The following is an 18,340-nucleotide window of genomic DNA, read 5'->3' as shown; positions in this document are numbered from 1 at the left end:
TGCATTACAATCCTTGCTATCAACTTTTTCTAGCCTCCAAGCATTTTTAGGTAGTTCCTCGGGATATGAAAATTTACTTTAGGGGTTCCTCCGTGATAAAAAGGCTAGGAATCACTGTACTAAGGTGAGAATTTATTAATGTGTACTGGATAGCTGCCAACTTTTGACTTTCAAAAATCTAGGGATGAGACATTTGTAAGCAGGAAGAAAATGGGAGGTTTTTTTTATAAAATGCAGGAGGTTCTGTAAAGTCCATACTTCACTAGAAATTAAATTTCACTGACAGCACATACACATTTTATATTAAAATACAGAGAGAGAATTGTTTACCAGTATGGTATGTTTTAAAAACATTAGTCTACCTATCATTTTTTTCTGTGGATTTCTGTTTGAATATTCCATTATACTTCAACTGTTATTTACTGCTTCAAGATATTGTTGAAGGCTGCCCTCTTCAGAAATGCTGAAGCAAATTTTCATTAATAACAATGGCTCCACTGCCAACAGCATTTCAAAAGTTTCACCAGAAAGAGATGAAATATCTAAACTCACTTTTTGATTTTCTAACCTGTATAAATATTTTTTCACACTCACCATTGAGATGAAGAATTGTTAAAATGCCAAGCATGACTTGGGTTAATTTGTTACATTTCAAGCTTCCCTGTATACTTTTTAGTATCCCAACCAAGGACCACTGTGCATTTCATGACTGCAAACTACACACTACATACATGTTTGAATGTGTTCACAGGCCAACTGCCATATAGTGTTGTATACACTAACAATCAGGATAACTAACTGGGGAACCCCTAATCCTTTTGCCTGAGATCACCTAATATACAGCCCTGACTCAAGAGACCACTAAGAATTCATACATCTCCAAAAGGATTCAAATACAAACTTCTCCATTCAAGTGACAAGGAATGAAACTATATTATCACATGCCATCTGTCAAAGGAGCAGTTTACCAAGTGATGTGTCAAAACAATTCTACTTCCATATGGCAATCTTACCATTACACTTTTATAACATCTAAATTTAATATTCTATGGACAACAGCTGATAACAAAACATTTAGGCAGATTTAAGTTGTATGTGGCTTTTAACAAGTCTGGGTGTGTAACATGCAACATGGCAACACTGTCTTGTATATATTTTGGATAGCAAGAATCTCACAAGTGGCATGCTACTGCCATTTCCCTTTATACTATGAATGAAAGGAGAAGACAAGTTGTACAGCAGCAGCAGTGGAAGTTTTGCAAATGTAAGTGAATGGAAAATTCTTTTAAGGAGAAGTGCATGCTTCAGGTACTCTGAGCTATGTTTACAAAGCCAGGTGCTTCTGGCTAAAGTTATAGGGAATGAAATGTTCTGTGGTTTGCAGGAAGGCAAACATGAACATGTGAAAGTGATGCTGATTATTGTATATACCTCAGATGTCATCATTCCATATCATGCAGTTCTGCAAATCAACACTTCTGGAACTGCATGATGTAGAATGACGACATCTTAGGTTAGATTATTGTGTATACACAATAATCTAATCTAAATGCTGTGTACTATTACTCATTCATGGAAATGCATTTGCATCCTACAATATGATGAAAGTTCCATTTCACTGGAAGTGCCACCAATCCGTTCATATGACAATGAAAGGTCATATGTGGTTAGTGAGCTAATACGTTATTATGGGGTAGAGCGATGAAATAGGAATTACTTAAGCCACTTTCAGGAAGCATAAAAGACATACATGATCAGATCACCACCTCGCCACTCTTCAGTGAAACAAGGCTGCTGCTAATAGACAGTATCAGATGCTTCCTACATATTTGGGATTAAGTTGTATATAAGTGGTTGGATGTGTTATTTTGAGAGAAGCAGAAACACTTGGAATTTTTTAATGTTATGAAAAGTTATACTGGGTGGAGAATTGTTCAAAAAGTGTTTCCACCACTTTCTGAACTAAATGCATAAATGCATCAATTCAACTAATGCATTTATTTTATTTTCAGAGCCAGAGTGAATATGTATAACGGCATTCTGACTAACAAAGAATATAAAAGTAATAAAATATTTACATAAGTAACTCTTGTTTTTCACACTAAAAATTCAACGTTTTTCAGTCATACTTTCCAATATGTATTATTCTGTCAATAGTTAATGCTTACTTATTAACTGTATCATTTGGCACATGTAGCTGAGATACACCCCAAATATATTAAATGGCCACATAGAATCAGAGGAATTTACACTACAGTGATTAAGAATTTTATATATTATGCACATCTACAACTTTTAGAAATCGAAAACAGGAATACTTTTAATAGTCAGAATACTTCAGAACTTCCAAAACTGGCTGGGCAGTGTTCCATAATTTTTCTTCCAAATTAATGCAATAAATACAAGAGCTGTTCAATAAAGAATGATCATTTATTTTTGTCACAACATACTTTAATTAATAATCCATATTTTGATGGTCTCTTACAAAGTAGTCCCCATTTGTTAAAATGTACTTACTCCAACATTTCTGCCAGTCTTTGAAAACATGGTGGAAGCCATTTTTTGACATGCATTTGAGAATTGCCTTAGAAGCCTTTACAACTTCTTCTGACGACTGTAAATGTTTCCCTCAAAGCTCCTCCTTTAACTTTGGAGGGTGGAAAAAATCACAGGGTGCAAGGTCAGGGCTATAGGAAAGATGAGGAACACATCTGACATTAATGCTGGCTAAGTACTCAATGACAGTATGAGCAATATTAGGTTTCACATTTGTCGTGATGCAGCATCCACCTGCCTGTGTACAGTTGTGGTCGTTTGCAATGAATGTGATCCCACAAAGTGCAGTAAAGTTCTGTAAGGAGGTCCCATAACAACTGTATGATGTGGCAAATGTTGGTACACCATTACTTGAATGTCAAAAAAAAGATGCCCATAAACTTGCCTGCAGAAGCCACAATTTTTGCTTTTTTTTCAGTGTTGGAAATGTCATAGACATGTCCCAGACGCCGTTATCACTTTGTGTAGAATCTCACCATCTTCAGGAACTACAACCATCTGTTGCAGTTCCTGACAAAGCAACATTCAAACTTGCTGTGGCTCAGGCGTGAGTAGCATTGGAACCCAGTGTGCACAAACACGTCACATGCAAATGGTCATGGAGAATACTATGTGTGCTTACTATTATATGATCTTTTCTCATGATTACAGAAGCAGTGTTTATGGTTTCTATGGTGGCAGCAGTAGTTGGAGCCCCAGGACTCAATTTTTGTGATTGAATCATGTCCATCTTTAAACATTCTAAACCACCTGTGAGCTGTGCTATATGGAAGCACAGATTCACCATAAGCCTCTTTTAATATTTCATACATTTCAGATGTTTTCTCGAGATGGAAACAAAATTTGAGAGCAACATACTGTTCCTCGTGTGTCACAGGATTGTTATGTAAGCGAAACTGAACAGGCATAAACTTGACTGCCAAGGTTACATTACACCATGCACACAAGTCAACTGTGCACAGTTGCTATGTGATGCAACATTGGTCTTAAATTCAGCTCAGCTAGAAATAGCAAGCAGTGCTATTGCAATGATATTCTTTATTGAACTGCCCTCACAGATTTTAAAAGTTCTTTACTTCATTCATTTATTTTTATTGTTTTAATATATTTTTGTTCTGTTCAATTACCAAGGACAAGTGCAATGTCCAAAATCAGGACTTGGTGACTGCCAAGTTTTGAGCAATAAATCTAACCAAGCATGAATTATCAAATTAAATGGCAAAATCTGAGTAGTTAGATATAAAATGTACTGGCAGCTTACGTTTTGCAAATTTCTCTATATCATTTACTTATTTTTTATTCATTTTATTAACTATTTATTCTTTTCTTATTTATTTTATTCTTATTTATTCTTTTATCTATTGGGGCATCAGTAAAAACCTGGAAACAAGAAACTGGAGCAGTGAGGCTACAAAAGCAATTACCTATAGCTGGTTAATTAAAGTTCCATAGAAAGAAATAAAATACAACAAAACATCTAGAAAAGTCGCCCACAAATTTTCAATTAATTAACAAGCATGCTTTGTTCTGGGGGTTTTTAATTATCAGAGCAACACATACGACAAAGCTTAGGGACAATACCTCCATCAATTTAGAAAATGATAAAGGATTAAGTAACAGATAGATTAATAGATATTTTTATCAATAGTAGATATTTTTATCAACTGTTGAAGTTAATAATTAACTTCAACAGTCAAATTGAATTTTTTTTTAATTAATATTGATATTAATTAAAAACTGATATCAATAGACTTTTATTTCCAAATAAAAAAAATATGTGATGGCAACTGCTTTAACTTGCATTGTTGTAGGTAGAAATATAAAAATTAGCCAAAACAATGGCCTCCTACCATTAAATTGCAAGGACCATTTTCTCTGTCAATCACAAAAGTTGATGGATAGCAAAAACTGACCATAACTGACCTATAGACAACATATATATATATATAAAAAGCTTCATTAGTTGAACATGCTTATCGATGTACCAAATGAAATAAAAATAAACCTGGTAAACTGCAAACTTAGGTTGACAGGCAGATTTAGCAAACACATGAGACTGTTTTTAAAAGGCTCATGTGTTCAAAAGAACAGTATGTTTAGTCTGTATATCGCAGTTGAAGTCTCTGAGTGCAGTGAAATATTTCACTGCACTGCTCAAAGAACAAGTTTTTCACAGTTGAGAGAGAGAGAGAGAGAGAGAGAGAGAGAGAGAGAGAGAGAGAGAGAGAGAGAGAGAGAGAGAGAGAGAGAGAGAGAGAGAGAGAGAGAGAGAGAGAGAGAGAGAATCTTAAAAACATCCAATTTTTGTAAAGCTGGATTTGAGACATTGTAGCTGTACATTGACGATTCCAAAAGCCACTCAAAACATTGCCTTTTAAGTGTATAGTTAAATTTGATTAAAAAAAATAATAAATAATATTTGCATATTTATAAACTAGCCTATTCAAAGATAACATAACAAACTTGACTAAAAATCTGAAGAAAATTAAACTTACCAGAAAGCTGCCAACTAAATCAGAAGTTAGCACATATATTTGCAATATCAAGTAAGTATGAAAATGCAACATGCGCAACTCTATACGTTCACATGATCAATTGGCTCTGGTCATGCCTTAGCAGCCTTAATAGAGAATAGCACTGTGTGTTTGTTTCCCTCTTTGTCAGATAAGCTTTCCTTTATATATGAATTATAAACTCAAGTTTACTATTATGCAAAAAAAGACAAAAACTTAACTATGGAATTTAGTCCACAGTTAGTTCTATCTCATTTCATCCACCCACAGTCAGCCTGTCTTAGTATACCCTTTAACATAGCCATTTCTGAATTGAGAGGCATAACAGAATTCTACAAATGGCACCTGAGAAATTTTGTAGTGTGGTTAATAAATAATGCTAGGCTGGACAGTTTACTTTGGCTCCCAGTACTAGTACTATTATGATTATTTTAATAACCTTAATGCAAAACTTACTTAGTCATGTGGTATAAAAAGTGCTTTCTTTTCACTCCTTCCATTCTTAAGTTTTTTGCAACAAATTCATGACAATATGAGTTAATAATATGAGAACCAAGTGCAGCACTTTTCGTATCTGCATAGTTCTGACTAAATAGCAAAGCTGGTGTGCTTACGTAGTGCACCAAACTGATGATTCATCGTGCCCGCAACAAACAAACACATTGAAGTTATTATTAAAACTGAAATTGGAGCTGTAGAAATAAAAGGGATCCAGCTGGTTATGATTCTGAGGAGTCCTTTAAATATGAGCAGTGAAAATAAGAAAAAAAAAGAAAATCAGATTAAATTCAAATAAGCTTTGTAATATTAAGAGTGTGTAAGTAAATGTTTGTGCGCTCACAATAAATGAAATTAACTTTTCAATGTCTATAAAGCAGTGATGGTTTCTCACTTTAATATGAAAAATTCCACAGGCTTCTTTTAATTTTTTGAGGGAAAACATGGCAAAAGTTTAGTATAATATGAATTTACAATAAGCAATGCACATTTTGGGGTAATATATATATATATATATATATATATATATATATAAAGATAAGTAGATTGGGGAAAAGTGGAGAAAAGCTGACAAAACTGGAAATAGTAACAACGGAAAAAATCATTAGGTACCTGAAAAATAAAAGTAATATATTACAGCCGACCGGGCTAGCCGGGTGGGTAAAGTGCCTGCCTGGCAACCCAAAGGGTGCGGGTTCGATTCCTGCCTCGAGCTTGGATATCACGATGGTGCCGTACTATCCGGTTGGATCTCATGGCCACGATACACGAAGGAAGAAGGGAGAAACTGATTCTTCGTGTATTGCTCACATCATACGAAAAAAACCAAAATATATTACAAGTAGTACTTAATTCTATAGATCCAATGATTTTAACTTCTTCATCAAAGGTCAGCAGCCAAAACCAAAGTAAATTAGCAAGAAGTAAAGGCCTCTGTTCCTGATATGAAATACACGTACCATGTTGTTATTAAAATAATAAAACCAAGTTGGAAAAGTGTGTGAAAGCCAAATCAAATGTAAGTAAGAAGTTGACGTATATTTCGTAGCCGACCTGACAGAGACTGAAAAACAGAAAATAAAAAAGGATAAAAGAAAAGAAAGAGAAGGAACAAAAAAAAAAAAAAAAAAAAAAAAAATATATATATATATATATATATATAGCAATGTACATTTTGGAGTAATTGGTGTATAATGTAAGTAATTGGTGTATTGGTGTAAAAAATCAGTTAATTAATAACATGAACTTACTATTTTCCATCCTTAAATGATCTCACAAGATAATCATCCTTGGAATTTATTTTAATAGTATCTTGAGCTGCTGCTGAGACAACAAGACCAGGATACCAGCTTTCCTTTTTCCTTTTGTCTCCAAAATCAACACAGACAACTTTACCAAGGTCAGGATCACATTCTTTCCCACGAGATTCTTTTGGTTTTTTGGGAGATGATTCCTCATCACTACTGTCCTCATCTCTAAAAATAATTTTAAAATATTAAATTAAACTTATATATAAAAAAAAATCAGTATATCCATATAATACAGATAAATTTATGACTGAGATTTATTAGCTGGAAATGTACTCCTCACTGTCAAAACAAATCAGATATTTTTAGTATTATGTAAACTTTAACAAGTGCATATGGAAAAATTTTATATCAAAGTTGGATAATGATCAAAAGTATCCAAAAAACACAGAGATAATTGCAAAAAGAGCATTTAATTCAAATAATATAGCTACTAGACAGCTGCAAAATGGGCATTTAATTGAAATAATATATAATACAGCTATAGACAGCTGCAAAAAGAGAATTTAATTCAAATAATATATAATACAGCTCAGGTATTCTAGCCTGATAGCTTCAACCTACCTGAGAGTAATTTCTACTAATGGGCAGACATTTGCCAGAATTTGCATCAATTCCTCTTAAAAGCAGTTGCCAGAACCAGTTTGGAAGACTCATTGTGGTCAAAGACGACAGTGTCCCATTGCTCTTTTGTCCACGAAACATGCATTTCAGCCCAAGCAAGTCACTTCTTCCTCATTTGTTGGGTCAACAAAGGCTTCTTCTTGGGGGCGATAGGCATGCAGTCCACATTCCAAAAACTGTCTTTGGATAGTTCTTCGCTGCTTCGAAGAACTATCCAAAGTTCTTTGAAATTGATTTTCGAAGCATAGCTGCTTCGAATATCAATCTTGGGAAGGTGTAGTCACTCTCTTACAGCCTGATCCAGGTCTTCCCTTCACATCACTGGTTTCATGCTTTAATTTCAGCACCCGGGATACTGTTGACTGGTGGCAGCCTATTTTATCAGTGGTAGCATGTGCAGAAAGCCCTTCCTGGAACAGAGCAACAGCTACACTTTTTTTTTCTTTGTGTCAACTGAACATATGGAGCCATGCTTCCCGGCATTTCTATACCTAGTGACGGGGACGCCGGCCGGGTGTACCAAGAAAAACAAGATACTAATGAGCATGTATACCTTTTCAACACCATATTTATAGAAATGGCTGACGTAATACCTTGCAACTACTGTCTGATGCGACAGAAGCATTGTCTGACGCACTACCTTTGCTTTGCGATAAACAAAACGACCGTATCAAACAATATCTTATACGTTTCACTACAAATGTTACTTTTTTTTTTTTTTTTTATCTGCACTGTACATGCCTTTAAATATTAATTTCTTCTTATTTTGATATGGCTGCTCATCAGAAATGTAAAATTTCTGTCAAAAGTGAAAGCAATATTTCTAAAAAGAATTTAAAAAAATTCATAAGAAAATGCATTGTCACTATTTTTTGAAGCAGTAATATCCTCTATAACTAATTGATTTTCATTAACTTTAGTATTTAAATTTCTGCATTTTCTCTATACAGTGTTGCAGTCTACTTCTAGGGATTAAATGTCACATAGTGGTCATTATCTGTTTAGCACTTACAGGAGTGAGCACACTAATCTACAGATTCCAGGTTTGGATCTGGGAAGTATGTTCATTGATATAGATTTTTGGAAGCAATTTCAGGTACATTCGAAATATGTATCCTTTTATGTATAAATTTCCATGAAATCATTTTAGCACGTGCTGCCATTTCTTGTGTGTTTCAACTAATAGTAGACATTCTTTTAAGATATGGCAACATGAAAATTGCATGTGGATATTGCAATCATTGGCCAGTCCAAAATTTGTTGGAATTTAAATACTAAAGTTAACGAAAATGAATAAGAGTAATGGTCTCTAAGCTGAACATAAGCTCAAACTTAAAGCAGAATACTTGTCCTCAATGGAAACAGAATGGCAAAATATACAAATTTTATTTGATTTTAACTACTGTAGTGAATATCCCCCTGTGATCCTATTGTATTGTACTGTAGGGCAAGTGCAGATTAGTTCTAAGAGTTAAAGACACAAATAATAGTTGCTTTTGTGTTTAAATGGCAGTTGAACTTCCAAACACTGCTTGCTTTAACTTATTATCATATGCTTTTTGAGTTTAGTTTATTCTCTTCATTCTGTAACTGGATCACACAGGTACATCCACTGATGTTTGGCCAGACAGAAATCAATCACCTTTTGGAATTCACAAACACTGAAGTTCCCTACAGAAGTGGTACTTGTAGGTCCCACTATCTTTATTTGAGTTCATTTATTGTGGAAGTGGCACCAGTCATTTGGGGGGTTTGTTTGTTTGTTATTTGGTTTTTAGGGGCATTAGCAACTAAGGCCATATTGCCCCGGGAATATGCGGTAGTCATTCCCTTGACCTTTCCGCATCCTCCGTATTTGGTGGTGACGAGCTTGAACCCCGGTCTAATCAAGAAGAGTGTGCTACGCACTGCTGCTCCTTCCCACCTGGCTACGGAGGCACCCATTTGGGGGGGGGGGGTGCATCCCTTGGGGAAGACAGTATTGCATTTGCACTGCTGAAGGTTGCCTTTCTCATTTTATATTTTTATTTTATTTTAATTTGATAATTTGGAGGTCATATACCAAAAGTGCACCGTACCAAAGTATAACCAAAGTCAGTAATTTTTTGCACTTAGTTCATGGTATATTTAGTGTTCTTATTTACCTGCATTATACAGCATGGTACTAATAATACACAGTGCTGTTACTGAAGTTCTTCACTTCATATAAAGTTTATTAGCTAATGAAGTGCCCATTCAGTGTATAGGTTACACTGACCTACATTATATTCTTAGCCCTTTTGTGCATACTCACAAAAGGATTAAGAATATAATGTAGTTTGCAATTCCCAACATTGGAAATTGTTTTTTTTTTTTTTTTTTTTTTTTTTTTTAACTTTTTAATATAATATATTTTTATGGCTTTAGACTTTTGGGATATCCTATATTACAAAGGCTGTATCTTAAGAGATTTTATCAATTTGTTCTAAGAAGACTTACACTGATGTGGAATTCAATGTGGATCGCCTCTTCCTTTTAGATTTTGAGCCAATAACTGGTGTACCAAAATGTTCTGGATTGGTAAGAGGAAATTGGTCCAGTGTCTACACAGAAATACTGATGTATTATTAACATGAAACTGAATGTAAAATAGAATATTTCACAATAAATAATTAACTGTTGAAATATTTGTATTCAATTAGTGAATATGAATATATTAACTAGAGACCAAATTAGTAATTGTAATATGCAATAAAAGGTATTAATGTAACAAATGAAGAATAACAATGGAGACCAATAGAAAATTTTTTTCATTTACCATCTAAATTTTATCAGTCCATTCTACCTAATTAGTTACTATACTATTAAATACAGTATACCGGGGGGGGGGGGGGGGGGGGGGGGCAACAAGTCGATCGCGGCTTTAATTTCGGTCTGGAATCTCATGCACCTGAGATTCCCACGTGTACCCAGGAGCATCACGGGAACTTAGTCTTTTTAAATACACGTGTTCACTCTCATTCTACCATTGCCAACTGAAGGTGTGTAAAACAAAAGCCACTTGTTATGGCTATTGGCCTTCTGTTTCCAACCATATAACTTCAATTGTTCCAATTTCAACATTGACAAACAAGGATGAAGACGTGCACTTTTACTTCCTTGCGCATATTTTAATTCTGTTTTTAAATCCTAACTTATTCGTGCTAACTTAAATTTAAAATTATCATCCATTTTATTCTAACATCAATGCAGATTATAAAAATGTGAGTACCATAATAAATTAAATTAAGCTACACTATTATATTATGTCAGTTAAAAATGGTACTTTAAGAGATCTACAATTTTCGAATTACCCTTTGATTTAAAATTAATACTACAAAAAGAGTAAAACGTATCATTTTCATCAAGTGGGAACTAGAATACTTTTTGTAGTGTTGTTTGATTTGCAATGCTTCCGTGGCTATACCCAAAAGAGAAAATTTAGAAAGGCACTTCAACGCACTCCATGGTAAATATGAATCAGATTTTCCGCCTAATAGTAACCTTAGAAAAAATAAATTAAAAGAATTTAAATCCGGATTATTCGCACAACAAAATTTCTTCATTTACAATCTAAAGCAGTAACTGCAGCATCACTTGAAGTGAGCAGTCTTGCAAAAAAAAATGCAAACCATTTTCTGATGGTCAATTCATCAAAGATGCATTTTTAGAAATAACAGATTCTCCTTTTGAAAATTTCAAGAACAAAATCGAAATTCAAAGTGCTCTTCAAGATCTGCAATTATCTCGAAATACTGTGATGCAACGCATCGATAAAATGAGTAAAAATGTGAACGAACAATTGCGTGCTCATATTGCTAATTGTGTGTACTTTTCTTTACAACTGGATGAATCTACAGACGTCAGTGATACAGCTCAATTGCTTGTTTTTATTCATATGGTGTTTGATGATTCTGCTACTTGAGAAGAACTGCTGGGTATGGTTTCGTTAAAAGAAAGAACTGGAGGTCTTGATATATTTCACGCATTCAAAAATTTTATTGAAAAACTTAAATTACCCCTATTTAAGCTTGTATCAATAACAACAGACGAAGCAAAAGCAATGACGGGGAATCTTAACAGATTCATCGCATTGTGCCAAAAGGATGATGAATTCCCAGATTTTTAGAGTTCCTATGATATCATCTACCAACATGTGTTAGCCAGAAAAAGATTAAATACTAAAAGTGTTATGGACATAGCTTTAAAAATTGTGAATTCCATCAGAGGACAATCTCTTCAAAGGAGACTTTTCAAAATGCAACTCAATGAAAATGAACCAGATCTGATATTACACACAGATGTGAGGTGGCTGAGTCAGAGCAAGTTTCTACAGCGATTTCAAAATTTGCTGAATGAAATTAAAAAATTTGTAGATGAAAGGGGAGGTGATTATTAGCAGCTACAAGACACGGAGTGATCTGGCTTTTTTGGCAGATTTCACCAGTAAATTAAGTGATCTGAATTTTGAATTACAAGAAAAAAAATAAAAATGTGGGTGACATGATTAGTAGTATTTCTGCATATAAATATTAATTTTTGTAATGGCTAAAGTTCTCAAAGAAAAAAAAAAAATTTGATCATTTTCAAATATCAAGATCATTTGAAAAAATATCCTGTTTTTGAATTTAACAGTGAGAAATATGTTTCTGAAATTGAGAAAGTTCTTGATGATTTTAAAACCAGATTCAGTGATTTTAAAACAATTGAAGACATTGTTCAATATATTTCTTATCCATTTAAAGTTTGAATAGAACACTATTTTCCCCAACATATTTACATATAGCATAAGTAGAAAAAAATAACTATGAATGCAAATATTTTCTCCATACAATTCATGTGGATATATCATAGAAACTAGGACTTTGTAATGCTTCTTTTTATTTTATTGAAAATGAATATGTTTATTTATTTTTAATAAACCTCCTAGCGTGAAAATTAATTTGTTAAAAGTTCATTCAAGTGCTTGAGACAAATTCCAACTTTCCCCCTATACAATAGAACCTCCAAAATCCAACAACCTCAGAACATGATCTATGCCGGACCCTTGAAATTTTCTTGATTTTGGATGGTCACAATACTTCATAATAATATTGCATTAACTTATTGGAGCATATACATAGTACAGCAGGCCCCCCGTTATAACGCGGTTCGCTTTACGCTGATTCGCTATAACGCTGTTTTTATATTATAACCTGTATCTGACTATAACGCTGTCACAGATCACTATAACGCTCTTTTACAGATTACATTTTTGACATATTTAACGATATCGTTTCATTTGATGGAGTCGATAGCTTGAAAATGAATAGCAAAACAGCATTAAAACGTTTCCCATGCCGACTTGACAAATTTTCCCACGCTCAATGAAATTTAATTGCAGTAAGTGACTTGTTACGTAGTTCTGAGATCAACATTTTAAGAAATGATCAAATATATTGCTTGTAATATTTGCGTTATATGCATTTATCCGAAGTCTAGTCATCACTCGGTACAGTATTAGACATCGTGCGTAACGGAAAGTTTACTTGAACATTGTATCATAATTAATTCAACCAACGCAGTTACATTTTCGTTGTTGCTTTTTCATACCGATAGGAATGAAAAAGCAACAAGTGGGCGCAGTAAGAAGACCATAAATGTAAGAAAAAGCCTGAATTTGAAAATTAAATTAGACGTTTTGAAGCGAATCGATTCCGGTCAACGACAAGCGGATGTGTGTCATAATTTAGGACTTGCAACTTTAACTGTAAGAATAATTATAAAAAAAAATAATAAAGAATTAATTTTAGCAGCGGGAAAGATAGCTGTTCCACTGCAAGCAACTAGGGCTAGGCCGACTATTAGGATTGAAATGGAAAGACTTCAATTTTATTGAAGATAATATCCAATGCAGAATTCAGTTAAGTTAAATATTAAAAAAAAAAAAAAAAAAAAAAAGAGAGAGAGAGAGAGAGAAAGAGATTAGCCAATATGATGATCTGAAGAAAACTCGCCTAAAAAAAAAAAAAAAAAAATGTGGAACCATTTAAAACTGGTAAGGGCTGGTAGAATAGATTTAAAATCCAGGGAGAAGCCTAGTGCAGATCAAGGAGCCGAAACTTTCAAAAAAGAACTTGTTAAAATTATTGAAGAGGGATATTATGTGTTATACTTCTCAACAAGTTTATAACATAAATGAAGCAGGACTTTTGTGGAAACGAATGCCTAAAAGAAGTTTCATATTGAAAGAAGAAGAAAAAACATGCCAAGTCTCAAAGCGGCGAAGGATCAGTTGACTTTATTGTTGGGTGGTAATTAAACTGCGGGCCATTTAAAATTAATACCCCTTTTATTTTATTTGGAAGAGGGCCAAAGTTCAACTCAAAATCCACATATTTTTCATGATTAAATTCAACCATTAAATTAAATCAATTAAATTCATTATTTTACTTCGAATTTTAAGTTTACTTTTGATACGCAAGTAGTTACCACATAATTATACGTATGTAATGCAGAATATTTGAATATTAAATATTTTGACCGACATTTGTGCATCTTTTAATTACTGTTTATTATTGATTAGGAAATACCTATGGCATTTATGACCCCCAGCTCATAAATACATATGTTACCTTATGGGAAAGCGGCGCTCGCTTAGCGCGGATTCACTTAGCGCTCTGTTTTTCCGGAACGAATGATCAGTGTTAAGCGGGGGTCACCTGTATAGTAAAAATGTAGTGTGTTGTCATTATTGTTTTTATTAAGAGGCAACGTATAGTAAATATTGCACAATGCTGTAAATATACAGAATAGTAAAAACAAAATTATTTCCCATTCCAATATAAATGTTTCACTTTTTCGTTTACAAAAACATATCTATAGTATATTTTGTTAGGGGAAAAGTGAAAAATTTCATGCAATCATTTCTCCAAAATCCCAAACTGCCAGTTTGGGACTTTTTTCTCTAAGTCTTGTGTCAATGACCTTGGTAAACCACCTTATGCTCATTATCTTCCATGAATTCTTCCAACAAGAGAATGTTGGAAGAATTCTGAACAATCTTGATACCTAGAAACTCTGGATGCTGATAGCATTCCACTTGCTTCAAAACTCATGCTCCTGAACTTGCTGCTATTGTTTTGTCTTTTCATACTTTCTTATCCCACTGGTATTTTTACTTCTGCTTGGAAATTTGCTCATATCCAGCCAGTTCCTAAAATGAGTGACATATATCTCCCATCCAAAACAGAGCTTTTGTTATTAAATTATCTTTAATAAATCAACAAATTTGATGTAATTTTATAAAAATAAAGTATAGACTGAGAAATAACACAAATGTTATTTTAAGAAAAATTTGATTTTATCTAAAAGAAATATAAATTGCAATATCATTACAGAGAAGAATTTTACTTACTGGACTTTCTGCAAAATGTCTTCCACTTTTTATACAAAGTGAAGTTCTTCTTAGAGTTGTTTCATCACCATCATCAAAAACTAAATTGGAAAAAAAAAAAAAAAAAAAAAATCCAACTTAAAACAAACTTTCAAATAAAATGGCAGCATGTAAGAAAGAATGAAGATCAGAATTTCAGCATTAAAAAGAAAAATGTCACTAACCAACAGTATACTGACTATAATCCTGTACTTTATTTATAATTGCTTCAAGATACTGATTCTTTTCAGCATGCTTTGCTTGAACATGTGCACCAACCTGAAAATTTGGAAAAATTACTGTTGAACCTAAGATAAACTTCTGAGAGTTCCAATGTATTACAATGTACATATTTCACTTTTTCCCTAATTTTAGAAAATTTCTGTTTTGTTCACTAACAAAAGTCCTGAAAATAACACAAAAAAATGTTCGCATAGAAAGTTTTTTTTTGTGTGCAGATGTATCAATCACATTACAATTCATTGAAATATGTAACTCCTTTCTGTTCTCGATGAGATAATGAAGATTATGTAAACTCTATTATGCAAACACTACTTAAATATCCAGTGGGACTGGAGTTCCCAATTGAAGTTCCCCACAGTGTGACAATTCAGTCAGGATTCTTTTTTAGTTGCAAAGATTTAAATTTATGTTTAACCTTTTCACAAGTGGTTATTGCCATTCTAGAGAAGTAGTAGTAGGTAATGTTCTAGTAGGTAATGATAGCCACTATGGCATTTATGGTATGGATATATAAATTTTGCATGTATTAAATTATTCAGTAAAATATGGCTCAGAATGATTTTTATTTACAAAATATGCAATATGCTCATTGTTATTATCATTAGCATAAAAAATTAACAGTCTGGAAAGTTTCTTACTGAAGTTCTCCATTTATATTGCAGTTTTACTCACGGCAGAAATTGCCATAAACTCATTTATATAATACTTACCTGTTCTAAGCAAACACTGAAATAGAACCTTGGTTCTCACTCCACTTCAATAGTAATAATCAAGCCCTGGTTAAGTCCCTGGTTTTTAATATGTGACTGTTACAGTGGTTCTTTACAAAGCAGTAAGATGAATTTTAAAAACCTGCTACTAAATGGCAATGATATGCAAAAAAAAGCAAGTACCTTAACAACCACAATTTGTAACTCATAGTTCACAATGCCATTCTTGAAGGAATAGAAGGCATTATTTTGCATACAGATAAGATTTATATACAACACCATCCTACAGACAGTTAACTAAAACAAGATTAATAGAGAAAGAAAAAAAGTTAACAGAGACATATCTCTTTCTATATATATCTTTCATGTATGGCATGAAAATATTTAATCTTTTATTAATTTAATAAAAATGCATTTAGAATATTTTAAAATATATCAAAAATGGAGACTGCTAACTTATTCTTACAATATGTTAAAATGTTTTATCATACATTAAGAAAATTAATTTCAACCTTACTCTTACCCTAAGATTCCCACGAATCTGATCATCTGTAACAACAGCAGTACCCTCACTGTTTTTGAAAGTCACCTAAAAAAAGAATATAAATTAAGAAAGAATTAGAAATAAACAATAATGATTAAATATAACAGAATGAGCAAGGTTAGAACAAAACAAAATCAATAAATTAGTGTTTTAAACTGCAGTCACTTAACATCTTTCATTATCAATCATCTTCAATTCACTTTCAAGAAGGTATGAGGACATTCAAAAAGTTTTGAAAGTCAAGTATAAAAAAGACACTACTTCCAGTTACAGTTTTCTATATAATATCTTTATACTTCAATGCACATATTCCATTTTTCCTGTAGGCTTTTAATATCTTAAATATAATTCTAAATTATGGTTATATACAACTGTGATTATATATTTATTTAACTCTCAATACAGAGAATTCCTAGTTGGTGCAGAGCAGATATCATATAATAATAACAAGAGCAGGCAGCTGCAACTAGTATAATAAAAGAAAGGAAAGTAACAGAATACATTGTAATAGTCAGGCAATAATATATAAGTATAATTGCCTTATAACAAGAAAAATGTCAGGGCATTGTCATCAAGACAGACGCAACTCTGAGGGATGGAGGGGAGAGTTCAGCACTCCTTCCAACCCTGAAACAGATCAAACTGCCCAATCAGGTTACCAATGTCCATAAATCTCTGAAGGATATCAGCTCAGATGCAATTCAAGGCTGAGCTGTGTAGACTAATGTTCAGCTCATTCAGTCATCTGCATTTTGTAGGTCGCTTGACATCTGATTTTTCTCTTAAAAGACAACGTGCTAATCTGCACAAGAAGAAGTTGAGGTAAAAACTGCGATCTGCCAGTTTACAGAGGATGAAGATGAAGCAAAGTTGGTTGTTGTCAAATATATAGTTGATGATCAAATATACACTGCACCCAAGGAAGAACACAATTCAAGCAGATCATCCCATTATGAGAAACTTCACAGGCTGAGAGAGACAATGAAAGATAGTGGCTCCACTGGAGAACAGATTATCACTAAGTTATGATATGAACTGAGTGATTTGAAGCATTTTTGAAAAAAAAAAAAAAAAAAATCAAGAGTTTGGTATGGTAGGACTTTTTATTAAGCCAGACAATCCCAGCCAGTTTTTCTGCAACCCCATCATCTATTTACAATATTGTCTTCAGACATATTTACATACCAAGATTATAAAATACATAATCAATAAGGTACCCTTAAATTCAAAGGGCATGTCATTGTATTAATTTGTGTTTCAACAGAAATCAGCTGTGTCTCAATTCTAGATATTTATGATCAATTGTTCTTGGCTGTAAAATTAGTGGGTCATATAAAAGGTAAGAAATCAACCAAATCAGTTCACTATGAAAAGTCACTATAAAAAGTCCTAAGTAGAGGAACTGATTAGTCACACAATCTCATCATAACACACAAGTTGAAGTTTCACTACCAATAATGATTGAACAACTGATGAGAATAACAGCTAGGTGGACCATCCTTGTACAGGTCCAGTTCATATACAAGTCCCCAGCTTTGCGTGGTTAGGACCATCTGGTATTCTGGTAGGTAAATGAATGAAGCTGTGTGAAGTCATTAGTAAGATAACTGGTCATAAATGCCTTCAGGGAGAAAGGGATTTATATTTCAGGAAGCAAAAAAGGATTCATCACGGTGCCATTTTGACGATTTATTGAACAAATGCTTTCACAGATGGGGAGGTTATAATTCCACTATATGAGAAGTGTTGAAAAATGCCCTTGGAATACTGCATTCAGGTAAAAAAGAAATTGAGCTTCTGAAACAGGTCCAAACATGTTCAGTGAAAATGACAAAAAAAAAAAAAAAAATCCTAAAGAAAAAGAGAGACTTAAACAACACAGCTTGAAACTAGGCTGTAGAGCTGATCTGAGG

General features: G+C 33.3%; 1 protein-coding gene across 2 annotated transcripts in view; it reads right to left on the bottom strand.

Moving 5' to 3' along the window:
• The window catches only part of LOC150088533 (uncharacterized), a 229,322-nt gene that overhangs the window by 165,697 nt on the left and 45,285 nt on the right, over positions 1 to 18,340 (bottom strand). Inside the window, exons 3-7 of one of the 2 annotated variants that reach the window (XM_090369554.1) lie at positions 16,401 to 16,472; positions 15,116 to 15,209; positions 14,913 to 14,992; positions 9,977 to 10,080; positions 6,818 to 7,042 (exon numbers count right to left, since the gene is read on the bottom strand). In XM_090369554.1, coding sequence (XP_090225680.1) covers positions 6,818 to 7,042; positions 9,977 to 10,080; positions 14,913 to 14,992; positions 15,116 to 15,209; positions 16,401 to 16,472 — 575 coding nt within the window. The remainder of the gene's footprint in view (positions 1 to 6,817; positions 7,043 to 9,976; positions 10,081 to 14,912; positions 14,993 to 15,115; positions 15,210 to 16,400; positions 16,473 to 18,340) is intronic. The other variant, XM_090369555.1, reaches the window with a different exon arrangement.

Source organism: Mastigoproctus giganteus, chromosome 3 (assembly GCF_048544385.1).
Source record: "Mastigoproctus giganteus isolate SK-2022 chromosome 3, ASM4854438v1, whole genome shotgun sequence".
NCBI lineage: Eukaryota > Metazoa > Arthropoda > Arachnida > Uropygi > Thelyphonidae > Mastigoproctus > Mastigoproctus giganteus.
This window is presented reverse-complemented; position numbering and strand designations above follow the sequence as displayed.